The 26,538-nt window shown below is 34.3% G+C and overlaps 6 protein-coding genes across 9 annotated transcripts; 3 read left to right on the forward strand and 3 right to left on the reverse strand.

The window, feature by feature from the left end:
* The first annotated feature begins 556 nt into the window (after window positions 1-556).
* On the forward strand, window positions 557-12,221 carry LOC106625670 (SH3 domain-binding protein 5). 2 transcript variants are annotated; one of them, XM_036366552.2, is made up of 9 exons: window positions 557-1,598; window positions 2,738-2,800; window positions 6,419-6,547; window positions 6,681-6,834; window positions 6,984-7,119; window positions 9,649-9,714; window positions 9,885-10,281; window positions 10,359-11,017; window positions 12,033-12,221. In XM_036366552.2, exons 1-9 carry the CDS (start codon window positions 1,557-1,559, stop codon window positions 12,214-12,216), a joined length of 1,830 nt encoding a protein of 609 aa, XP_036222445.2. In that variant the 5' UTR covers window positions 557-1,556; the 3' UTR covers window positions 12,217-12,221. The 2 variants fall into 2 exon arrangements, with proteins under 2 accessions (XP_036222445.2, XP_036222446.2); XM_036366553.2 differs by lacking the exon at window positions 9,649-9,714 and having other exon boundaries at window positions 558-1,598.
* Window positions 12,222-13,698: 1,477 nt separating this feature from the next.
* Window positions 13,699-15,783, reverse strand: LOC106623738 (uncharacterized). 2 transcript variants are annotated; one of them, XM_036366555.2, is made up of 7 exons: window positions 15,632-15,783; window positions 15,250-15,414; window positions 15,116-15,185; window positions 14,978-15,057; window positions 14,739-14,921; window positions 14,584-14,670; window positions 13,699-14,515 (listed from the first exon to the last, which is right to left on the reverse strand). In XM_036366555.2, the coding sequence occupies exons 1-7, from the start codon at window positions 15,635-15,637 to the stop codon at window positions 13,922-13,924; spliced, it is 1,185 nt and encodes a 394-aa protein (XP_036222448.2). In that variant the 5' UTR covers window positions 15,638-15,783; the 3' UTR covers window positions 13,699-13,921. The 2 variants fall into 2 exon arrangements, with proteins under 2 accessions (XP_036222448.2, XP_036222447.2); XM_036366554.2 differs by having other exon boundaries at window positions 13,699-14,518.
* Window positions 15,784-16,022: 239 nt separating this feature from the next.
* On the forward strand, window positions 16,023-17,563 carry LOC106623742 (AH receptor-interacting protein). The gene is made up of 3 exons (XM_014243346.3): window positions 16,023-16,377; window positions 16,434-16,783; window positions 16,858-17,563. The coding sequence occupies exons 1-3, from the start codon at window positions 16,114-16,116 to the stop codon at window positions 17,198-17,200; spliced, it is 957 nt and encodes a 318-aa protein (XP_014098821.3). The 5' UTR covers window positions 16,023-16,113; the 3' UTR covers window positions 17,201-17,563.
* A 99-nt stretch (window positions 17,564-17,662) lies between these two features.
* Window positions 17,663-19,152, reverse strand: BORCS5 (BLOC-1 related complex subunit 5). Its single transcript, XM_014243344.3, has one exon. It carries the CDS (start codon window positions 18,896-18,898, stop codon window positions 17,915-17,917), a length of 984 nt encoding a protein of 327 aa, XP_014098819.3. The 5' UTR covers window positions 18,899-19,152; the 3' UTR covers window positions 17,663-17,914.
* A 1,899-nt stretch (window positions 19,153-21,051) lies between these two features.
* On the forward strand, window positions 21,052-23,631 carry LOC106623740 (chronophin). The gene is made up of 5 exons (XM_036366551.2): window positions 21,052-21,201; window positions 21,934-22,039; window positions 22,298-22,458; window positions 22,525-22,659; window positions 22,731-23,631. The coding sequence occupies exons 1-5, from the start codon at window positions 21,193-21,195 to the stop codon at window positions 23,268-23,270; spliced, it is 951 nt and encodes a 316-aa protein (XP_036222444.2). The 5' UTR covers window positions 21,052-21,192; the 3' UTR covers window positions 23,271-23,631.
* LOC106626540 (uncharacterized) lies at window positions 23,509-26,471 on the reverse strand. 2 transcript variants are annotated; one of them, XM_036366550.2, is made up of 6 exons: window positions 26,279-26,471; window positions 25,104-25,239; window positions 24,837-25,000; window positions 24,620-24,754; window positions 24,350-24,557; window positions 23,509-23,953 (listed from the first exon to the last, which is right to left on the reverse strand). In XM_036366550.2, exons 1-6 carry the CDS (start codon window positions 26,300-26,302, stop codon window positions 23,646-23,648), a joined length of 975 nt encoding a protein of 324 aa, XP_036222443.2. In that variant the 5' UTR covers window positions 26,303-26,471; the 3' UTR covers window positions 23,509-23,645. The 2 variants fall into 2 exon arrangements, with proteins under 2 accessions (XP_036222443.2, XP_036222442.2); XM_036366549.2 differs by having other exon boundaries at window positions 26,138-26,279.
* Window positions 26,472-26,538: the final 67 nt, after the last annotated feature.

The following is a 26,538-nucleotide window of genomic DNA, read 5'->3' on the forward strand; positions in this document are numbered from 1 at the left end:
ATAAACTCAATAATAAAACACACCATCCTTCGTTTGGAATGACAACAATTTCGGCGAGTAAAGAAATTTAAGTCAGCTAAAATTTTGACTTTTTATTTTGATTTCAAATTGAATTCTCATGCTGGTGAAGTGTTTTCAGATTGACATACTAAAACGCCGTTTAAAAAACAGTTTGAATGCACATAGTATACTTTTAGGCGCTTAGTCATACTTCCTTTACCGCCATGCATAAAACATATAAATATTATAGACACATATTTTTTTTCACTACATAACAGTTACGTTAAAAAAATTTTTATTTTGAAATTTCCTCTACTATATTACTAAAACCTATTTTAACAACATTTTTCCATTCGTACACTACCATAAATATTTGTGAACACATAAATCGTCTTAAGAAAATCCCAACGAAACGATAAATATCCCAAGATTTGCTGACAAGTGAACAAACAAAAACATAAACAATAGACACGCCAACTGTCACCTGTGCGTGTATGACATAACAAGACAAGTGAATGGCAGAGAGCGCAGCGCTCAGAACTGAACTGAGTGCGCGCTAGCTGCCAGCGCTCCAAGATAACTCACAAAAAGTTACCAACAAAGCTACTAGCATTTTCCAAACAACCAACACTGACAACAACAATAGTTAAACAAAGTTTTTGGGGCAGAGAGTGAGCGGCTGTGAGAGAGCATTGAACAATTAACACGCACATTGCGCTGAGATTGATATTTGGGGTTCAGCTGATTGCCAAGATTTCTTAGCAGCGAGTCATGGCATTTTCACGGCGGGTTAAATAACAGTAAAGCGTGGTGTAAGCTTTTGAACTGGTAACACACACACCACCACTGAGTTAGCCAGTTAGACAGCAAGCAGGCGAGAACCACAGCCATAACGACGACAACGAAAATGAAGAGTTGATGAGTTGCGTGGAAAAAGGCCAGCAAAATTAAGGTAACACTCGCTAACAACTGGCAGTGTGTGGTGAAAATCGGACGCGAGCGGCAGACAATGTCATGACAAGAGGACCGTCAGGCAGCCAGCTAGCAGTGAAAATAAAAATGCATAATTCGCTGAAAACATCAAAGTGACGCAAAAATAATAAAAGAAAAATTTAGCAAGCCTTGCGAACAAGAAGCAGCAGCATCGAAAAAAGCAAGCAAATGTGTTGAATAATTAAAAAAAAAAAAGAATTTGGTGAAATGAAAAGAAAATATTTTTAATAATTGCAAGCGCGTGTGAGCCAAATAAAAAAAGATATCAAGCAATTGTCTCGTTTCTGCATGAAATTGCTAACAAAGTTGTGTATAGTTGTGTGTAATCGGTATATGCGCTTAACCTAGAAATCGCAAAAGTATTTAGCAAAAAGAAAATATATATTATAATAAATTTTTTAGCATACAAATTTATTTAAAAATCATATATAGTATATCATAGTCATATAGTATATATATATATATAGTATATAAGTGTGTATATAGTGTGCATTGTGCAGAAAAACGCAAGCAAAGCAGAAGCAATAGCCGCAAAGCATTCAAATAAATTAATCGATAACGCTATGTCAATGGAAAGCAATACCCCGGTGGATCCCAGAGTGCAGGCAAGTATCCTCACAGCACGCCAACCAAGTAAAATTAATGCGAACACACATAAAAATGAATTGTTAAGCATTGTAATTTGTTCAATTCCCTTGAAATGCATTTGCGCGAGATTTTGATGGTCATAAACGGAAATTGTCTTATCTGACAATGACCCGTGATGGAAAGGAAAATAAATAATAAGCGTGTACATTTGTACATATGTATGTATGTAGGCAGTGCATGAATGCTCTTACATGGCATACGTGCACATACATACGTTCATACAAGCAAACATACATATGTTTTACTCTAATTCATAATGCCAGCATAGAATATGTTTGTTTGCTTTAACTTACTTGCTAGTTAGTACAGATGTGCCAAGTTTATTATATATGTGTATATGTAGTATATAAATTACAATACATACATACATACACGTAGAGACACATATTTAAGCATAAACGTCAATGAATAGCACATCTACCGTAGCTTTATGCCGCTATTCAAGTGAACATTAACATAACTCTTCAAGCATATGTAGGCTTGTATACACATATATAAATATTTATACCATATATTTACTATATGTATGCATTTACATATATTTGTCCTATTTTCGGCATAGTTGATTTGCTAAAAAATGTCTTTTCATGTTAATTCCGTTATGCTTGTCCGATGTTAATGATGTCATTTGCCTACAAATTATAAAAACAAGTAGAAGAACTGCTTGAAATACAACTTTATACATACTTATACATACTCATACCTATGTATATATAAAATACTCACTGCGCAACCAGTTAATTGATTGCGAAACTTTTTCACACCTTATCCACCTTTATGTATATGATTAAAGGATATGCAACGAGCCAACACCCACACAGGTGCTTGAGGCGCACTAATACATATATATAAATATATAGTTGTATATGTGCATGTACTTAATATATATAATATATGTATTTATTTATGCATAAAAAAACATTTATGTACTTACATATTTAGACCGCTCGGCCTCTAATAACTCTTTTTAAATAAAAAATCTCGTGTTATTACATTATTCACCTACACACACATACTTTTGTATATTATGTACTTGTAAAGCACACCGGAAACCCGCAATACATAAGTGACAGTTTGCTTTTGCATACTTTTCCAGGTTGAGCTAGAGAAACTAAACACAGCAACAGACAATATCAACAAATATGAAGTGGAACTCGACGTAAGTATTGATTTTGGTCTTACATAATAATGTATCATATAAAAAAAAACGCTAATCATGCAGAAAATTGCAAAAAAGTTTATCGAATCGTTATATAAAATGCTTTAACAATTGGTTTACAAATAACGAATGAAAGATATTCTGGCAGCCATTTATAAATTCGATGCATGCACACAAACAAATGCATGTACACACCCATGAGGAAGTAGTGGTAAATTAGTATGTGTGTATATACTTTACAAAAATATTTTACCTTAAGACAATATTATGCTAAAGTTCTATAGCAATTGTTTTGAAAGTATAGCAAACTAAATGGTGTCTGAAAATCAACAGGGTGGTCCATGTAGAGATTTTTTAACCATACTTAATGATTCAGATCTTTAAAGAAAATATAGAGCTTTCCATTATAGTTTATAGATAAAAAAATAAGATAGTAAACCGAAAAAAAAATAGACCAGGTTCGATAACTTTTGAAAGGAATAAAAAATCATAGTAGAATGAAACTCATTGGAAAAGGAAAAGAAATTAAAATATATAACAAAAACGATTAGAAGAATCTTTTAAAGGCGATCTAAGGTGATTATCTCGAATTCCGTCTAAACTTCAAGACCTATGGTTAAATGGCAAAATTGTAAGTAATAAAAATATCTACAACTTTTGTATGTACAAATGTGAAACCTCAAAATATATGTGAAAATTTGACGCGACCGTAGATCGATCATAAATAGTTATACCTCGAACACGAAGTTTATAACACCCAGAATAAAACGTCGAGCACCCTATATAATATATATCTATAAATGATCAGTATGATGAGCTGAGTCGATTCAGTTATGTTCGCCTGCCTCTCTGTATATATGCCGTCCTTTTCTCAACAAAAAGCTGCTCATTTGTCGGAACGGCCGATATCGGACCACTCTAGCATATAGCTGCCATACAAACTGAACGATGGGAATCAAGTGCTTGCATGGAAAACTTTTTCATTTGGCGAGACTTTTTCACGAAACTTGGTATGGATCATTATCTAAGGCAATAATGCAATTTGAAGAAATTGTTCAGATCGCAATACTATAGCATATAGTTATCTAGTTTTTTTATAGAATCTTTTGTATTTGTGAAGGGTATTATCGCTTCAGTGCTACTGAAGTTAACGTTTTTTCTTATTCTTATTTTCTCATTAATTTTTGTTATATTCTTTTCTATACGAAGTGACACTAATAGACGAGCTGCATATTTACTCCTTAAGAAATCCTTTGCAATTATAAATCTTGCCAATGTCTTGCCTCAACTTTTGGAGATCAGCAAAGATTTTCAAGAATCTCATACTTTCCGCTGTTGATTAGCTATACAAAACAGGCATCCAAAGATTTGTTGACAGTATTTACTTTAGTTTCCATTTCGTCTTTTTCAAACCGCTTAAAATCTAAGCGAATCTCTATTCAAAATTAACAAACTAAAGAAGTTCCTCGCTAAACACAATCAACCTTAAATGACTCCTTAAAAAAACAATTAACATTACCAATTAGGTACACTATTTTAGTTTACTTAAAGTGAAGTGTTTATATGTTAACATACCCAACAACCATATTCATATATTTACTCACCAATATGACTATGCATAGTCAGTTCAAGTGCCGTTTCCCTCCGCCGTTTATTGCTACTTTAAGCCAACTTAAGTAGTTAACCCTTAGCAGATAATTAAAATGGCTTAAGCCGGCTTCACATGACAGTAACATTGTCAATAATCATGACAACAACAAAAAGCAATGAAGTCAATAAGTGTGCGGCCCATTTAGCTTACATGTGGCCACATACAAGTTAATTAAATTTCGAGTATCATCGAAGATTTCATTTTGAACGTGAGCTACTCAAGTGGATGCCAAAAGCTTTGCACCTATTTGTGAGCTGCTCTTTCAACACATGTGGAAGTGTGTTAGTGTGTATATAGTTTTTGTTCAAGAAATTGTGATATTTTTGTCTTTTTTGTAGTCCTCAGAGTCTTCCACTGAGCCACATATTGGCATCTAACAATTTTATATTGCATAATTAGATTTTAAAGGTCTAATTGAGCTACGAAAATATTTTTCGAGCGCAAGGTTTATAGGGTATCTTAAATAAAATTGTTGTTAAATACAGGGTGATGGAATTTGAAATTATGAACTTCTGGAATAGCCAGTGATAAGGTTAGGTTCAGAGTGTCATTTAGTAAAGCATTCACATATTTATTTGTTCAGAAAAACAGTGCAAAACTTCAGCCTAATAAGACTTCAACCGAAACTCAGTCGACATAGAACTTTTGGCCAAACATCTATGAACGGTATTCAACAAAAAATTTAATTTATATTCTATAAAAAATGTAAATGTTACAGAAACTAAGATCTCAAGATCAAACTCAAATACTCCTTGTTATTAAAATGCATTGGAGGTTCGCTGGCAATACTTTTTCACAAATTTTGATACAGATCTTTTACCATGTTGTCCAATATTACAATAAGAGAAGTAAAATGTGCAACAGTAACCAAAATTTCGGATGACATGATTTAGAAAAAAACAAGAATACCTATGTAATATGTTCTCTCAAATTTATAATTTTATTATTATAATAAAGTTCATCACAGTTAGCTTTTAGTGTTTTCTTAATATTTAGTTTGATAAGGTACTTAGAACTGTCACCCTGTACATCGCTAATATGACGGCATAGAATACATACAATATATACACTGAATACATAGATTATAATAAGTTTATTACGAAGTTTGTAACTCACAGAGGGAAATATCGCAGACCCTATAAACCAATAAATTAGCCAAACGTGGGGATCACATTTAGCCATCTATCTGTCTGTTTATACGCGAACTACTTCTGTATTTTTGAGATATTGATCTGAAATTTTGCACACATCCTTTTCTCCCTAAGAAGCTGCTCATTTGTCGAAACCGCCAATATCGGACCACTACAGCACTTAGCTACCATATAGACTGAACGATCAAAACCAAGTTTTTGGAAAACTTTTTATTTGACAAATTTTCTTAACGAAATTTGGCATGCATTATTTCCTAAGGTAAAGATACCATCTTCGAACAATTGTTCAGATTAGACCACTAAAGCATATAGCTTTCATACAAACTAAAAATCAAGATATGGAAACGGTATTATAGCTACCATAACACTTCTGATGGAAGATTAAAGTTCACATATTTATGAATAATATTTTCTGTAGCAAAGAATGAGTACAACAATTTAAATATTTGTTCTCTACATTTTTACTTCAAAGAACTAATTTTCTTTAGATTTTAATTTAGTAAGTTACTTTGGTTCAAAATTAATGGAAAATATTCAAATGTTTAAAATGTTCCAATAAAGCATTGCCAGATGCGCCAAACATGCCGTGGCGAATATAAATACCCATACGGGTGCGTGTGTGTCTTTATAATGCGGCGCCCTAATTGCTTTCATTTAATTCAGTTAGAAAAGCATTTTGTAAGAAATGTAACCATATGCAATAAAAAGCATTTTACAGCAATTAATATACACGCAAACACAAATACATACATATGTACATACATACAAACAAACTATATGCAATCATATATTTATTTTGCGATATTTCACCGTTAGGAGGCAAAATGTGATTTCAAGCGTATCTTGGCGGAGAGCGAGGTGCGCATCAAGCAGGCCGCACACAAATTGGGCAACTCCATCGAGGCGGCGAAACCCTACTACGAGTCGCGTATCTATGCAGCGCAAGTGAGTACCGTTAAATGCAATCAAATGCAATGTAATCGATAAATATATCTACTATATACATTTCCTCTTTCATTTTTCGCTTCCACGTGGTTGTTTGTGTCTGTATGGCTGTGTGTGTGTGTGTGCCTTGTAGTTGGCAAAGGAGACACAACAAGCGGCAGTCAATTACGAGAAGGCCAAATCAATACATTGCGCTGCCAAGGAGATGGTCTATTTGGCCGAGCAGGGGCTGGGTGAAAAAGCGACGTTGGACACAGCCTGCCAAGAAATGCTCAGTCATGCTACCAGTAAGGCAAACAACAACAATAAAATCATACATACAAATACATACAGTTATTACAAAAACAAAAGCAAATAACAACGCGCTTTGGAAAAAAGTTTTAATTTGAATTTCCTTCTTCAATTTGTTTCCGTTTTCTTTGTTTTTGTGCCACAGCCAAAGTGAATCAGTCACAGGTGGAGGTGACGGATGCTCGGAATACGCTGAAAATGTGTCAACTCAAGTTGGAAGTGGCCAATAATCGAGTGGGTAAATTGCAGGGTCAACTAAAGCAAGCAATACGCGCGTCGAGGTGAGTCCATTCCCTGTGCTCGTTTTATCGCACTGTAAATCATTACGAAAACGAAAGCTCGCACGCACGCACTTATCTGCACACACTCGTAAATTGTGAAACATTAACGCACATTACACACACACAAACATGTCTTCTAAGTTTGGTTGCATTTTCCTTATTTCGCACATGATAGTTTGAAGTGGGCGAGATTGCGCAAACGTCATTAAATTTGTGTGTTTTGTTTTTGTAAAATGATAATCAACAGTTAGAAATGTTATTTGATTACAATGACCTTCGATAACTGTTGTTATTCTTCATTATCACATTTTGTTGTAGCGTTTGTGGTTATTTTAGCCTGGTGCTAGAATTTCATTTATACCGCTTCGGATTTAATAATCACCACCTAACCTAATTTTTCAAAGTTCATGTATATAAAGTTAAAATGTATTTGGAAAGGAAATCCGAAGACTGTGTGACTATAATGTGAGCAGTGCTCTAAGTCAATTTTATATCAGGGTTGCTGTTTCAATTTATGTTCTAACAATGGAAAAATGATTATTGTTAGTTGAAAATGGTTTCAATATTTCACAAAATATTCTCCATATTGATTAATACATTTATATTGTTTGAGCAAACTTTAGAATTTTTTGTACGCATCGATTGAGACAACTTCGAAGCAAGCTTTTTCGAAGCTTTCACCATTTCTCTGTCATCCGCAATTGTTTACCACCTAGTTCGTATTTTTCTTGAATGTTGCAAAAGTAGGCATTAAAATAGTTGTGGCCCATCATTCGAAGTTTTGGTCTTTTAAACAGATTTTCATCCGTGCTTATGCGCGAAAGCACGAAATGATCGAAATATCATTGGTTTCTAATGAGTTTACTATATATATCGAACTTTTAAGTTGTTGGACTCGGTAGAATGGAGTAAATACAATTTTAATCACCAGCCATAATTTTTTAGTGATCTGAGTAAAAGTATTCTTAGAAACAAACCATGAGTGTTCTATGACTACTTTTACTTATACAGTCAAGTTTTAGGTTAAGTCGAGCAAAAAGGTTTGCTAATTGCGATTCAATTCCACAACTATTTTTCTACAAACACGATCACCAACAAAGTGAGTCAAAATGGTCGAGATCGGGTTCATAAGTAAGTCCTTATTTCGTTTCGATAACTTCGAGACAAGTTGTCTGCCTTTAATTTAATAGGAGACCTTCATCTTACATTCGGACGACGTATATTAGACCATGTAGCTGCACTTTGTGGATATCAGAATGTTCGTACTGCTTTTCTCATCATAATATTCAGCCTGAGACAAACCCACTAACAGCTTTTCTAGAAACTTGCATCTGATGTGTATCGAATTTTAACCTTTTAAAGAAGGTGGTACAAGTTCTGAGGCGATAAGACATGTTATAATAAGCTTTTTCAAAATTGGAAGACTCTTAACTTTGACATTGCCAGTGAATGACCTCTAATTAAAAACCAAAATGTTTTATGTAATATAGCTTTTGCAGCATACTTTTACTTTCCCATGCCGATTGGGTCCACGTAAAAGAAATTCCAAACTCTCCAAAACTTTTAAGCCGCCTGGCTGCTCAAGCAATACTGATTCAAGCAAGAGAGTTTTTTAAGTGTTGCGATCCAAAACTGTTCAGAAAACATAGAAACAAAAATTTCAACAGCTAAGATTTATAGTTACGAGATAATAAAGTGTTACATTTTTATTTATTAAGAGAAAGCAATGAAGTCATTTTAATTTTGAAAAGTGTGACAGATAAGTTAAATGTGCTGGAATGAGTAATAAAATCATGACATATATAGCGGAATGGTTCATTTAGTTCGAAATTTCATCTACAGGTTTTTAACAGTAAAGATCTAAACTGCCTCGAAAAACGAACCGGGATATTAAATTTAATTTCATATCAGAGAAAAGAAATGAAAACTGTACCATTCAAGATTTTCACCAAGAATATTATGCCAAGGATTTCCCTGCGACTAGTTTTAAACGACTAGTATATGGAGGTTGACTTACCCTAGAATCCCATCCGAAATGCCCTAAGGCGAAAAGTAAAAATTTTATTTGAACATACTCTAACTTGTCAGAATGGATTTGGTAGCTAGGGTTCCATACAACAGAGCCATATTCCAATATAGGTCTAACCAAAGTTGTAAAAATTAGGAGATCTGCTTGATAATCTTTTAAGGAAACGAATGGAGACTATGATTGATGAACGCAATTGAAGCTTTCGATAAAATTAAAATATTTGGCCCGTTTGATAAATTTGATATTTCCGTAGCGAAATATTACTTATATAATATATTAAAATATATTTTATGATAAATATATACTTATTTCTTTATATTTGTGTACACACATGCGCATATGGTATAACTGCAGAAAGCATCAAATTTCGTATAAGTTTAGTTTTTTATAAGTAAACTTGCTACTTTGTCATTATGCTAGTCACCATCTTTCTCACGCTTGGTTCTCTACTTAATTTTTATGTATAATTTATTTTCAGTATTTAAATTTTTAATTTTTAGTTTAAGCCTTAGACGAGACTTACTTGAAATGAACGCTTTGGTTTATCAGCAACGTTGCAATGCTCTGTAAGTATCACCACACTGACTGCACGCTCCAGAAAGACTACCAGACACTTTCCAAATTTAAGACACTTTGCATTTTTGGTTTCTATGGACACTTTTGCATTAAATTCACATTTTTTTGTTTTCTTAAAATTTGCAAAACTTTTCATTTGTCTCTGCATACCACCCCACAGACCCTTCTACGAGGCGCGCGCCAATTATAACGGACTGCTGAAAGCGCAAAAGCAAAAAATCAATGAACTTGAAAGCAGAGTGACCGAGGCGAAAATGACTTACAACGAGGCGTTGAAGAACCTCGAACAGATCTCTGAAGATATACACCGACAGCGGCAGGAGCAACGCGACCTGCTCAATGACACACTCTTGCCACAGCTGTGCGCTGTCAATAATGTCGCACCAACGGCGCAAAACTATCAACACTTTTCATGCGAAGAGCTGGACACAGCCGAGGAGTATCTGCAATTGCCCGCCAAGCTCAGCACACAGTCCAGTCCAGTGCATCAGCGACGCTTCGACGAGCACGAATGTCCACACTTGCTGCAAGACTTTCCAACGCTCAATCTGAGGGAGGTAAGCGCAGCCATGCACAAAAACACAACAATACTTATATTTACGAACGCTTACCATTTTATTTGCACACAACGCAGAAACTCTCCACAAACGGCGGCATGCACAAGTCGGCCAGCACCAGCGACAGCCTCTTTGGCCATACACCACTGCACGGACCGTACGAGATGAAGTCGAGTGGCAACAGCAGTAGCGGCGGTGGCGCCGGCAGCGGTAGTGCGCACGACGCCAGCTCCAGTACCGGCGCTGACGCAGACGACAATGACGATATTGAGCAATGGACTGAGATACGACTGTCGCACTCGGAGAGCACAAGTTCCAGTTACTCCAACCAGTCACTGCTGCACGATCAGCCAGGCGGCGGCGCTGAGGATGCGCAATCGCATCACTCATCATCCTCCTCCTCGGATGAGCCGAAACGCAAAGTCACCTGTACGACGATCTTTCACGAGGATCAGCTAAACAAAAAACAGAGCTTAAGCCAATGGCTGTCGCGTTCGAACAGCTTAAAGATGTCTGGCCGACGCCAGAGTCTCGATTTGCTAATCGATGCGGGCGATAAGGTAAAGGATGTATTTAGTTTCGGTTTCCAAAGGGTGGGGAAATCGCTGGAGCGACGCAACAGCGAATCGGAGATGAACGCTGAGAATGCGGACGGCAATACAAGCGGTGCGACGGCTACGGGCGCAACAAGCGGCGGCAAAACCACATCGGCCGGCGATTTCTTCCTCTTCTCCAGGTCAGTAGGCGGTGGTGCTGCTGCCAGCAACAGCGCCACCAGTAGAGCTTTGCTTAAAAAGTCTGGACTGCTGAGCACACTGCAAAATCGCTTCACCAAATTGATTTAATTCGCGTAAAGCATTTTTCGTAAAAAAAAAAACAAAACAAAATTAAGCGCATACATACATACATACGTAGTAGTTTGTAATGATTCGCTTTTATGGAGATTTTTTTGAAATTTGTGCGGCCAGCTTGAAGCATTTATTTACCAAATCGATTACGCCTGCATGCATAACGGCATTCGTTCGCTTAAATTCATACATACATACATGCATACGAGTATTGTGGTGAATTAACGCAAGCATTTAGGTGAATTTTTTGGCGTGCTGCTTGTATTTTTAAGCAAAATTTGAAACTGAAAAATCAAAAATTAATAATAAATAATTTTAAAAAAAGTTTGCAACTTAAGAAGTTGTTAGCAAATTTGAAAGCAATGTCGGACAATATTGATTTGCAAAACAGCATAATGTTAAAAATGCGCATAACTGTATGTTTACATAACTGTATCGGTGTACCAAAGAGTAAAAATGAGAAGAAACTTGTTAAAAATTGCATGTTGAATTAAAAGAAATTGTTGCTTGTTCCAGTTGTTTGCTATTCAAATTTGTAGGCAACTACATAATTATATAAATACATGCATATGTATTGGTTACTGATCAGCCAAATATATTAATCGCACAATGTTATCATATACACATACCTATAGAATTACATAATGCATTGCATATTTTTTACAAATCAATAATATGTAGTTGGAATGCACAAAAATAAGCAAATTATTAAATCATTATACTTGTATGGAATTTTCTATATATGTACCTACCTTAATATATACTACAGTACATAGTATATGCATATATACATACAAATTGAATTAATCTTTAAATGCAATTAGAATGCAGTACAAATTTTTTTATGTGTACTCTTTTATATGTATGTGTAACTGTAAACAACAAATGAAAATTACATTTCAGGTCGTCAGAGCCGAAAGAGCTGCTCTCCGACGAGCAGGTCGAGAATTTATTGTTGAATCCCAGCCTGGATGAGAATGGTGTGATAATTGTTGAGCAACTTAAATCGCCGTTACAACAGCCAAATCCATATGGCATGGCTGCTACGCCGACCACTACAACAACCACAACCACTTTGCTCTTCTAAGCGTTTATTAGCGTTAAAAAAAAAAATAATGTTTAATGAAAAGTAGCAGCAATTTTCGTCTTAGAATTCATACAAATAGTTTAAGCATCCAAATTGGTAATATGAGAACATGAGAAAACATATCATTTATGGGATTTCGAAGCTTGAAAAATATGCTATGAAATATGCTGCGTTTATGCAAACCATGCTATATAGTTATACGAGTAATATTACGGTGGGGTTAGCAAATTAGCAAATTAGCCAAAATTGTATGAATTCAAATTTCTTTAATTATTTTTTTTTTGTAACACAGTTGCATTTACAGTACAATATTCTTACGTAATTACAAAATTGTGTACTTTATAGCAATAAGTATTTATTTAAATGATTAAATTAATTAATTAAACAAATTAATGCAATTTTTTTAGTAGTGCGTGAAGTGATAAATGCATTTTCAGTTAAATAATAAAATAATTTGCATACAACTGCTTGAACTAAGCTTAAAAATTATTTACAGAGATCAACAATTTTAATTTCAAATATGGTATATGTCTAATTATTGGCATATAAACTAAAAAAACTTCGCTACAACAAGCTACAAAAAACATAAGCTTTTTCAGCGCTAATTTACAATTTTTTGTGTATTTTCTTTATCTAATTTTACAAATTGACACAACAAATTCACAAAATGTGACTTTTTATTAACTAAATTTATATGTGTGAACGCATATTTATGCTGGAAGCATAGTTTAAGCGCCACTAAGCATAAGCGTTGTAAGTTTGTGCGTACATAAAGCTAATAAAGCTATTTTTATGCGTACAAAATTGAATTAAAATATAAAGAATACCTTAATTACTACAATAAGTGAGCTACAATGCAAAATAATTGACTACCTAGACATTATTTACTTATAATATGTACTTTTCAATTGCGTGTTCGACGCATGTGGTTGTTTTACTAGTCATTTATAAATTATATACACAAGCGATGAGGCAGAAGAACTCTGTGAGCATTATTTATAAAAAAAAAAAAAGAATTTAATTAATAAAAATATTTAGCAGTGAATATTTAAGCAAAATATATAATTATGCATACATACATATGTATAAATTTTTAAATCTTAAAACAAACAAAGGAAATCGTTTACAAACAATAAATACAGTTTACATATACATACATATGTATATAAGTATATGTCCTACTGATCAAACTGTTATAACTATATATGTAGTGTAATGCCTAAACATAATAAATATTACATCAAATTATGACTTCATGATATTAAATTACAAATTGCATAAATTTAATACATTTAAATGTACTAAAGCATAAAAAATGCAAAAACTAGGAGTTTGTTAGCGGAATCAGCGTTGATTTCGTAAATTTAAATACAAAGCAGCAATGGAAATATACAAAAAATAATATATATACATACTTACATAAAAATGAGGAAATTTGTTTTTAATCAGCAATGCAAATAAGTGAAACGACAAAATTCATTTTTTAAATCACATTTAAGTCAAAAATCGTGACTGTAGCAATGGCTTTTGAAAATTGATTGCATTATTTTCTTCTTAACCCCCCCCGCTTTTTCTAATAGAACTAATTTTTTCTCTTTTCAAATGCTACACACATTTAAGTCAAAAATTGTGACTGTAGCAATGGAGTTTACACACCTTTTAAAAATTGATTGCATTATATTCACTTTTCTTCTTAACCTCTTTCTCATTTTTTCACCTTTCGCATGCCACATTTGTATTCCACCAATATTTTCAGCATTTGCCCATTCCGCTTCAGCAGCGCATTTGTCTCATCTTGTTTCTTATTACGTTCTTCCATAATATTGCACATACGATTCAGCAGATTTGTTGTTTGTTTTAGCATATCTTTAGTTTCCTTGACGTCATCCTTTAATTGCTCCACAGCGTTTACTATACGATTTGAAAACTTAAAAGATTTAACTATTGGTGTCACTCTGGCACGCTTATCTTTGCTTGTGTCGTAATCCGCCGTTGCGTTATTAACATTCTCCGCATTGTCAAGGTAATCGTCTCCTTCGACATCATCAATATCAAAAGGAAAATGTTCGCTAACATTATTGCTATCATCATGCTCATTTAGTAGATTAATAATATCATCAGTGTTGTCATCAGTATCGTCAATTTCCGCAAAAACGTCATTCGCATGCACATCCTTTTGCTTAAGTGGTTCTTCTGTTGTTGTAGATGGTTTGTCCATAGTGGGGAAATCTTCAACTATATACTCTTCGTATGCGCCCTCGTATGAAGCAGGTGTTTTGGCATTTTCTGAACCGTCAAGCTGCTTCAATTATATAAAGAATGTTATTGAAAAAATCAAGTAAGCTAAGCATTTACCATATTACTAACCTCATTGTTTTTCTCTTTTGCTGGTGGCTTTCGAAAGTGTTTTCTTTTTCTCCCACGCGCTACAGTATACTGACGCAAATCAACGTGCTGAAAATAATTAAAACATTCTAAGTATCATTGACAAAAGTAAGCTAGCCATTAATGTTATTTTTCACCTTTTGCCACTCTTCCTTGGGCAATTTAACGCCATCTGGTATATTATTCAATTCGTCTGCTATATTTTGCCAGAGACGCTGCCTCAGTGGTTCGTCATCTTCAGAGGTGTTGATAAATAAAAGCCTTTGTTTACTAACAAGTTCGTGCAGAAGTGTCAACTGACGGTCTTTGGGATCTAAGTACTATTTAGCGGTTTTTTGGTTTAATAAATCTAATAGCATGTATCATATCAACTTACAGTGGCACTTTCGTCGTAAGTAGTATCACTAGACATATCGTCTTCTGTTACATTTATAATGAAATAGTCATCATCCGCGACTGTAAGTCAATAATAAAATGTTATTAGTGTACTAATTTAAAATATTTTATATTTTACCATCTTTAATAATGCGTTCAATTTCTTCTTCGTAATATTTACCCGCATTCAAACGCCAAGAATTGTAGCTCTATTAGTACAATAAAATTATTTTAAAAAATTGTAACAAAAGTTAAATTTGTATGTTAATTTACCCGCTTCCAACCTTCAACGTCCTTCTCGGCACCTTGCATTTCGTTGAGCTTTTGTGTTATAACCTGCCATATTCTTTGCCGGATACTCAAGTTTCTGCGTGTTAAACCAATCTTGTTAACTTCAATAAGCTTCAACAGCACAGCTAATTGATCTTTGGTACGTATCTAAAGAAGATAAATTGAAATTTGCTACACTTAGGTTTCTAACATATAGCAAAAAATGTATAATTTATAATCGGAAGTTAATTTTTGGCGGTTTCAACGTCTAAAAAACCGGCATTTAAAAAAAAGATGGATTACTTTCCGTGCGGCATTTAAGGAAATGCTTCTTACACTGGAAGTGGTTTTATAGTCAGACCAACCAAGAAACTTTATTACTTACCGCCATTTAACTTAAAGAAAAGATAAATTAAGCCACCAGTAACTGAATGATTAAGTTTATTTATTGAAATAAACTTTTTTTTAAATCAAATGATTTAATACTTTTGTACGACTAATACGCACAGCTGAAACTATTTTACGCACTTCTGCCACACGGCTATACACAGGGTTGCTTTATATGAAAAGGTACGAAATTTCTTATAAACCATTAAATAGAGATTAACAATAGAATTATATAGTTATTTATGCTTGCTACCAAATAAATTAGCACAGTTATTTTTTATGTAACCGTAGTTTTTTTATTAAAAAATGTTTCCCAAAAATAATATATAATATTATATGTTCAATGTTTTTGTTTTTAGGTACCATTGTGAACTTCGAGGCGACGTAGAAGCAGCATTAGTTTCTTATCAAATAACAGTACAACAGTTTTATAAATTTATATAGCTTTAATATTTACTTTAAATTTCTTTACAAATAGACATGGCGCCCGCTTTTGACGACGCTCTAATTACAAAACACACAATACACCCTGGCAGAGAAAACGTACCACTCAAACCAGGCACCCGAGTCAAATTTCACTTTCAGACCAAAAGAATTGACGATGGCTCCACATTGGACGACAGCCGAAAAATGGGTCAACCAATGGAATTGGTGCTCGGTAAGAAATTTAAATTGGAGGTTTGGGAAGTCATAGTACAAAAGATGGCACTCAACGAAGTTGCCAAATTTACAGTGCACAAAACGGTGAGTAGTACACTGCCTACAATTACATTGGCTCTTACTAATAAATTCAAATATAGTTGGTCACCCAATATCCATTCATATCGAAAACATTACGAGACGTGTCTAAGAACGTAGAAGAGCGCCGACACTGTTGCGGTATGACCCTACAAAACGAAGGTATTGGCTATAAAGATCTCGATGAGTTGCTCTCCAAACCAAGTGATTTGGAATTCATCATCGAGTTATTTTCTATCGAGCAACCAGAAGATTATGAAAAGGAGCGTTGGCAAATGAACGACGAAGAAAAGATGAATGCACAAGAGTCATTGCGTGAAAAGGGCAATAATTTTTACAAAGAAAGAAATTATAAAGAAGCAGAAGAGTGTTACCGCAAAGCTGTCGGCATGATTGAACAGCTTATGACAAAGTGCGTAACCGCAAACTTGTTACAATTTATGTACATATGTGGTATAAGTATTATTTCATATTTTGTTATTGTAGAGAAAAACCACACGATGTGGAGTGGTTGGCTTTAGCCGCTATCAAAGTGCCATTACTATTGAATTATGCACAATGTCGTCTATTAGATCGTGATTACTATGCGGTTATAGAGCATTGCACTGAAGTGCTGGATTTAGATAAAGACAATGTTAAAGCACTGTTTCGACGTGCTAAAGCACATGCTGGAGCTTGGAGTCCGGCAGAGGCACGTAGTGATTTTCTCAAAGCAGCCGAACTAGATCCAACATTGAAAGCAGCCGTAAATAAAGAACTACAAGCAATCGACGCGGAGCAACGTAAACGTGATGCTGAGGATAAATTGCGCCTACAAAATCTTTTTTAATTTCTATAATTAGGTAAATAAGTTTTGTGCACTACACGAATGTGAATGTCCACGTTGTTTACTGTTGTGGTGTTGCTGTATTTGACAGCTCTTAACATTAAATGGAATATTCACTAGGTTACTAATGTCTCTAGTGTACTAAGCTGGTATTGCACACAAAATACTGCTCATGTTTTATATGTGAAATGAATCTAGATGAGTTGTAGATATTAGTACTTGATATTTTATTTCAAAAAGTAATTGAAACATACACGAGTATTATGTGTATAAATACATATATATATATGTATTATTGTAATTAGTACTTATATCAACTAAACTGAGGAACTATATATAAATAAATAAATGTATGTAATTATTTTACTCTTCTATTCTCTTATTCATTTATATTAAACAGTAAACTTTGAACATTAATATTTTTAAATTAGTATCTTACAACAATTAGAAAATACAAGACACATCTTGTAGTTTATAATATATAATATTTATTATATTTACACCACACACGTCTTAATCATAACAAAAACTTAATTCAAATTACACTTTCGACCATAATCGAAACTAGACTGCTGGATCAAGGTCATATAACAACAAATATAACGATTTTACACCTGAGAAAAGAAAATATTGCTTTTCCAGATTAGAACGTTTGGCCAGAATGGCGTTAACGTTTTTGTGAGAAAATAATTAGCGACTAGCATTTTCTTAACCACACTACATACGCGTCAGCCGCCCACTACCTCCACCAGGCGCACCTTCTGCTTCACCACGCTGCTTACCATCATCTGTGCGCCAAATGAAAGGCTCCAAACGATCTTCAACATCGAGAAAATTATTTATGGCTTCCAAATTTGCAATATTGTCATGCAGCAAAGAGTTACAACGACTCAGTTGTTGTGATATAGTACGCACCTTGGAGAATTGCTCGGCATAAGCAGCATACGTTTTCTGCATATCCACAAACGAAGCAAACAATGTTGTAATGGAATTGCTAACCACCTTTGTACGTTCAACAAGATGATTTTGCTCTTGTGTTACTTGTGTGGCGCATAGATTTAAATGTGTTTGCATGCGACTACAAATATTCACTAAATGTTGCGCATTTAAACGCTCCAGCACTTCCTGATCACGTGTAAAAGCTGCTGTTGTTATAGAATCACGTAATACAGGCAGGAATTGTGGAATGTTACGCAAACGTGTCAAATCTGCATCAGCATCGTAGTCTGCGTCACGCGCGCCTGGCTTAACTATCACTATTGTGCCCGAAGTGGATTGTGGACGTTTTGGTATAGCGCCCGTGCCAAAAGACTTGCGTATACCTGCACTACGATTTATACTGTTGACTTGTTGGTGTCGACTATGCGGTTTGTTGCGAATTTTCGGTGAGTCACCTATAGGACGATCCGTATAAGAAACGTAAGGCAAGTCAGAGCATACACTCAGTGGTGGCGAAGGTGGTCGACTAAGCTCTACAGACGTAGTGGGAGATGCAGTTGCTGTTACTGTCTCAACGATATGTTTACTGCCACGATTGGAGCCAGCGCTGCTTGTGCTTTGTCGACCATTACGTCGTTTTGTGCTACCAGTGGGTGTGGCACTATGTGATTGCCTTGCATTGCCAAGTGTGATTTTTAAATCGCCTTCAAAAATTTCTCGTCCATCTGCCTCAGCTCGTTGCTGGGAATGCTCAGCGCCCATGTTACTCTATGTTTGTGTAGTTATAAACTGTACAGCGATTCGTCAAATAACTTTGCTCTATTGATTTTTCAGTTTGTGATTGATGCAATCTAGATGTAATACTTCGAACTTTAATCGTACTCTTGTTAAATGTTAAAAGAATTTGAAGCAAAATTATGTTGTTTATATTTATTTTACTAGCACAAAACTATTATTTGTTTAAGTATTTTTATCTGCTACAAATTCGCTCTCAGAACAACAATCAGCAAAACAACAACAAATACGAACAATTGTTTTTGTTGTTTTTACGTGTCAGCTGTTGGTTATGGGGAGGTTCAGAGTACTTCTTACAATAATAAAATCAATCATTTCAATTATAATTTTTCTGACGAAAATAAAATAAGTTATTATGTATTGAATTAATAGCGTTTATTACAAAATTTGTTATACGTTTTCCTCGAACTTTGATGCAATATTTTAATTGCTCACATATGTGTATATGCAATATAAGAGTTTTCGGTTAACTCTTACTATTGTGAATGCACCCCGAATCAGCTGCTTGAATCTTTCTATTTCCGACATGATTTCAATTTTAAAATTTGAAGTTTAAAAGCGTTAAAATTTATATATAATATTTAGTGTGTGTGTTTTGTAAAACTTGGTGATGGTGGTATTTTAATTGTTAAATTTTTGTTGAAATGTAAAAAGACTACTTTTATTATAAGCAGAGAGAAAAATTCGCATATATAATTTATTTCAATAGAGTTCAGTAGAGTTTTTCCCAATTTCATATGTAATGCTGTGAGTTTGAGAATAAAGCGATTGTGACATGTTTAAGCTAACATTTACCGATAAATAATATAAATATGTAAATAAATGTGGCAATTCGGTTGTAAATTTAATATTGAGCTTACTTAAATATAAATGTGTGTTGTGCTCATAAAGCGATAAAATTAAGTGTATTATGTAAACTTATGACGTAAGTTTTGGTTTTTTTTGTAGCAGTAAAAAATTATCGGACTTCAGCTTAAGGTGTTGAAATTTCAATAAATATTCGCTAATATAGTTTTAAGCAAAACTATACATAATAACAAAATGTAAAAATTGAGCCTTAAGCAATGCCGATTACTTCAACAATGTAAGTTTACCTACTTACGCATGTATTTCTAAATTTATTTTAATGTAAAACAGTGCATACATTGAATTTAAATTTTTTTCCAGTTTTGCGGTAAAAACTCATGTATTAAGAAGCACAAAAATAAGTGCAAGCAGTAAAAGCCAACTAATCGAATATGCAAAGTGACTTGCAGTCTTTAAACTCCTCACTAAGCATACATTTAAATACAACAGAACGCAAATATTTACATTATTAATATAGTATTTTCAGATAAAGGGCTTTTAAACTGTATTTAAAATGCATATTCATGCTTGCACACATACATGCATACACTCGTATGACATATATCTTAAGTATATGCATATGTGAAAAGTACTTTACGTTTTTATGTTTTTTTACGCATGAGTTGAGAGCGTAAGTTACAAGCAAATGTTTCCCTACTGACATATGTTATTAATACTTTTACTTAATGAGGTGAATAATATCAATTTCTATTAAAACGTGAAAGGCGTTTTTGCGCGTCTGCATTCGTCAAAGCCTCAATATAAATTTATTGATAAATGTGTATGTGCTTGCAGAAAATAAATATCACTTAGCTTAATTATAATACTCAAGGGTGATGATACACATTTTTTACTAGGTTTTTTTTATAATACTTAAATTTGAAAATACACATGTGCGTATTATTAATATTCAATATAACATACAGAATACATATACATATTTGGTATTTGTTTAAAGCTTATTATAAAAGCGGTATTAAAAAAAACTAGTAGTGCTCAATCAAAAACAATAGAAATAAAAATAAAAAATTGGCAACACTTTCTTTTCCTACTAGTAATTTGTTTTAACCACATGCATATATACACAAATAGTATATTTTATATATTGTAGTAAATGGATATCATTACGTTTGTAATAAGATACACTAGTTTGAAATACCTAACAACAAAATAATAAAGATACCTATGTATCTACATATATATGTAAATATGTGTAAATCATTAGATGTAAATATGTTTTAATCAAATGTAAGTGCCTGTTTGACTTCGTAAATAAGCATTTTAATTTTGCGACTTTAGTGCAGTTGATAAAATAGCGGTGAATAGAACAAAAGCGCACCGAAAACGAAGAAAAGGAGTTAAAAATTTTAATTTAATCCAAACCAGACACTTACTGTATTAACAACAAATACAAAATGTCTAATGTAAATAAATTTCCTTTTTTTTTAATGGCGGCAGTATGTGACAATTTTATTGATGGTGGTTGTAAAAGCAATGTGCAACATGTGGCAAATACCATAAATTAAATTCCACAAAAATTTATTAATTAAAGCTGTTATATACACTTATATAAATATTATCGCTCGTTTATAGTGAAACCTATAAAATTGTACCTACATACACGCATATATACATAGGTCGTCAGTGTTTTATTATTATTATTAATATTTTGATTTATTTATACACATACAAATGTGTGTTTTTATAAAAAAAAATCTCAATATTTAGTGCAAAATTAAAGAAAAGCGCATGTTTATCTCATGATTTTCTCCATCTTTCAAGTAAATAAATGCCGAAGGTGTCTGGTAATATTTATAACTACACACATTAACAAAAACATATTTCTTTAGATTATTTGTTTTGAGACAAATTTTATTGTTTATTGTGTTGTGTGGAGGTTTTCGGTTGGTACAATGAAAAAATATTATGAGTGCGGTTTATCCTATTAAAACTTTGTATTTATAATTAGTGAGTAGCCGTTATACAGCATACACAAAAAACAATAATAAGAAACAAAATGTGTGGGTGCAAAAGAAAAGAAAGTCACCAAAGCTACACATTGCTGTTCTTACAATTAACAATATAAAAAATTTTAAACCAAAATTTTATTTTGAACTAAGAAACATTTAAATGTATATTTTTTTTTTTGTTTTTAGAAAGAAGAAATAACACGAAAAACCACAAAACATATTCTGAAATTAAACGCAAAGGAAAGACGTGAATTCTTGGATTCGTTTGATCGCATATTCTCCGATGTAGATGGTAAGTGGGTTTACTGACTTGAGAATATTCTAGAATTGAATAAATTTTTGTGAAGCCGTGAAACCCACGTAGCCCGTTAAAAGAACTATAATTACCCGTTATGTTAACTTATTAGACCAGTTTATGCCCCTTATACCAGTTATTTGTTCGAGTCACCACTCTACATAGTTTGGCAGAAAACATACATATATATTTTTGGCTGTTAACTAGTGTAATTTATACAAAAGTCTACACATAGCCGACCCCTCTCTTCCACAGGCGTAGTTTGGGCGCGTGATGAATACATTCCACGTGCTGCGGAAGGGTTCAAAGCACTCTCGAGAGCCGGTAAAAAATTCAGCTTCGTAACGAACAATGGCGTGCGGACGTTCAGTGAATATGCACAACGTTTCAAAGAGATTGGCATCGAATTTAATGCGGTTTGTCAATAACTAACACCTATTTTGGTTATAATTATTATTTTTTACACATACATATATTTTTAGAGCGAATTCGTGTACCCCGCTAAGAGTGTTGTACAATATCTGAATAGTATTAACTTCAAGGGGCTCATCTATGTTATGGCAACCGAAAACTTCAAGAACAGTCTACGCGAGGCGGGCTATGAATTTATTTTTGGCGTAAGTACAGTTTTCTATAAAAAATCCAATTAATTTTTGTTTTCTTAATCAACTCTTTTCCGCACTATCAGCCTTTGAAAATCATTAAGGAAACTTACAGCGAGTTGGCCAATCATATCTTCAGCAACGAGCCCGTGCGCGCCGTTATACTTGATGTCGACTTTAACATGTCTTCATTAAATCTCATACGCGCACATTTATTCCTGCGTCACCCGGATTGCATACTGATTTTGGGCGCCAGCGACAAATTCTTACCATTCGCCAAGGGCGTGGATATCATAGGACCCTGTTCGTTTGCGCAAATAATCGCCGATTCCAGCAAGAAACGTCTCATTACGTTGGGCAAGCCGGGGAAGGATTTGGCAGAGATGCTTGTCAAGAATTTTGATATAAAGGAGAGGAAGCGCGTGCTTATGATTGGCGATATGCTGGAGCAGGACATTGGCTTTGGCACGCAATGCGGCTTCCAGACGTTGCTCGTGCTGAGCGGTGGTTGTAATATGCAAAAAATGCTAGCAGAAACCGATCCCGTTAAAATACCAGACTACTATGCTGACAGTATGGGTGATTTCATTGAGTTTTTGAAGAATTTGAAGAAGGCGCAAGTGTGAGTAGGGCAATGGTATAAACACTAGGGTGGTACTTGAAAAGCTGCTTTTAAAATTTGTTCAGTCTCAGCCACTTAATTCGCGAATTTAAATATAAATATTAGTTTTCTAAATATAAGAACCGCCTTAATGCGCATTTATGAAGTTTCAATTATGGTCAAGAAATGTTATAAATATTATAAACTCAAATATTCTTTTTGAATTTAATGTTATTTTCATAATATATTATAAAACAAGTTAGTTTCAAGAAGCTTGTGTTTTATTTACCACTTTTGCAGACATTTTACTAAAATATTAAAAAATCAAAATAAAATTATACAACAAAGATATAGCTGATCATCTTCAAAATACATACAAATAAAAATTAAAAAAAAAATACTAGGAAAGAAATCCATTCAAATCGGCCAAGCCTTCGGTTGCATAATCCGGCGTGTCTGTCACAGTTAGCTTTGCTTTCACATCTTCTGGCGTTGTAGTGCCGGTGAGCACCAGCAGAGTTTGAAAACCACACATTTTGGCGAAGCGCACATCTGTCACAATACTGTCCCCGATAAAGAGGCAACGTCTTGCATTCTTAATTTGATGCTGCTCCATTATAAAGTCCCGTAAGGCCACGCCAGGTTTGCCCAATATTAACGCCTTACGCTGTGTAGTGTTTTCGAGGACCGATATATATGGGCCGGGTCCTTGAAAATAGTAAAATATTTAGAAATTTACTTGCGGGAAAAGAAGGCAACTAGATATATGAAAATTTAGTGTGATAGTATTTTATAACCTCGAAACCTGCTTTTTTACAAATTTGAAACGAGCCGAAAAAAAACTTCAGGCTCAACATAAATTTCGCGTGCATATCCCAACTAATATAAATGTCTTTTTGGATCTAATGCCCCAAGAAAATTGAATGATGCCCTCCCATTAGCTGGTATTGTAAAAGGTGTAATCTAGTGCTGCTTTATACTTTATCTATATATTGGGTTGGCAACTAAGTAATTGCGGATTTCACTCATAGATGGCTTCAGTTGCAAATTTAGGTTTGTATATTATAGGTATATCTAAGGATATGATTTGATTAGACGCCTTACCTATAACATCCTTTCCGCCGAACGTGATGAGTGTGTCAGCTGCGCCGCCAATAAATAGACACTCTGGATTACTTTTCAAATGGCCATGAGCGCGCATCAACTTCGATGCGGTCAAATTGAAGTCCACATCAATGATAACTGCCTTAACGGGGTCATCGCTGTTTGTGACCGCACGCAAATCTTCTAGAGTTTCTACGTAACCGAGAACCTGAAAAAGTTAAGCTCATTTACTACATATATTTCCCGCGTCCACGCATACAAATTGCTTACGTCTTCAACCACATTGAAGCCAGCCTCACGCAGCAGAGACTTAAACGCATCGGAAGTAAGACAGAAGATAAGACCGTCAAATTGTATCGATTTCAAGTGATCACAAATTGTCTGCGCTGGATGCACAATCTCATGCTGTGCCGAGCGATTCGAGAAAGAGAAAAGGTAATTTTTTTAAATTTATGCCGGCGCTTTGGCGAACACATTGTCTTATTACCTGCTTCACCTCGATACCGAAATTTTCAAATTTTTTCAATTGCATTTGAATGGGTAAAATACTATTGTTTGTGACATAGATGACTTTTTTGCCCTGCCGTTTGAGATAATTGATCGCTTCCGTTGAGCCAGGCAAGAGCTCCTGTAGTGCGTGCCAAATGACGCCTATTGATCACAGCAGATTATTGGCATATTCAATTAGAGTGTCATAAACGATGTGAATATAATAAAGGGTGTTTCAAGATGTATTTTTATGTTCGGCACTTACCATCACAATCGCAAAGTACTACGTCGAAGGAGTCGAAAAAGTCTTGCTTCTCCTTAAGCGTCAGTTCATTGAGATACTTGATGACATTTGGATTTTGTGGATAGTCCAACTCTGCTATTAGCTCGGAACACGATTTCTTAAAGAAAAGTTGTAAAAAGTGTGTACATTTTTTATTGCTGTCTTCAAATAAAAGCTTTTAAGTAGCTTTACGTAATAAGGTATTGTATTTTTTAATCGGCAGTACTCGTCTCAAGAAGCTTACAGCTTACAAGCAGCAAAGAGCACTTACCATTAAATTTTAAGCAGCCCAAATAATCGTTTTTTTTCTAATTGTAGAATTCTAGAGTAATAATTACTTTTTAGTGAAATTTTTGCCCACAAAAATTTCAAACCAGATTTTCTTTCTTGGAGCTTTCTTCCATTAAGCTTAATAGCTTTACTATACGTTTAAGGCTTGATAAACACCTACGTCTATTTCCCATGCAAAATACCATCAGATCTCTTACTTTACAATATACTATAGTAAATCAAGCTCCAATGAAAATATCGGAATAAAACTTTGCACTCAGAAAAAACATTTCAGCCATCTAGATTTCAAGTATTATACTTCAGTGCCTGTGGCTGACTTTGTACCGCAAATATTAGCTAAACTATAAGATAGCTCAATGAAATCAAGTTTATATCTTTTGCTAATTTCGTTCTTTTCGATGAGGTATCTGATACCGACTGCTGACGGTGAACAACCGTAAAACACATCTATTTAATTTTAATATTGTTTTTATCGGGCTTAGAATAAAGCCAAAGTCACATATTTAATCCACTCGGTTATGATATTCAAGATCGAGGCAGTCAAGGGAGAACATGAGCAGTTAGGAAGAACCGCATAGTTTCCATAAATCTGTATAGACTTAGCTACACACCAGCTTTGTTATGAACTATAAGGCTCTGAGTCTCTTAGAGCACGTAACTGGATGAGTCAGTTAATACGTTGACTCAAGAAAAGTGACGACGATTCACACGCAAGGTGTACTCACTACATTTTCACATTTGAAAAATTCACTAATTTTGAAAGAACCACTCAGCGCACACCAAGCAGGATATTTGTTTCTCGGAATCCTTTTAAAAATCGTTCGAAACATTTCACTTGCACACATAAACTGCTCGCCAGCTCATACCTCACTGTTAACTTGATGTTCCATTGCGCTTCGACGCTGGTGCTCCCGACACGATAACTGGGAATCGCTTCAAGTGGAAAGGAAAAATCGCTGCACTGCGACACTGAACGCTTTTGTGTTAAACTGCGCTAAATTATTCAACTCGCTTTACACGGGCACGACCCGACGATAACTGATCTTTCTTATAATGAAAGCTGATAAATAGTAACTGATCCAACTCATTTCCCATTTAAATCCACATCTACATATGCCATTCATAT

This window comes from Bactrocera oleae, chromosome 5, assembly GCF_042242935.1.
Source record: "Bactrocera oleae isolate idBacOlea1 chromosome 5, idBacOlea1, whole genome shotgun sequence".
Lineage (NCBI taxonomy): Eukaryota > Metazoa > Arthropoda > Insecta > Diptera > Tephritidae > Bactrocera > Bactrocera oleae.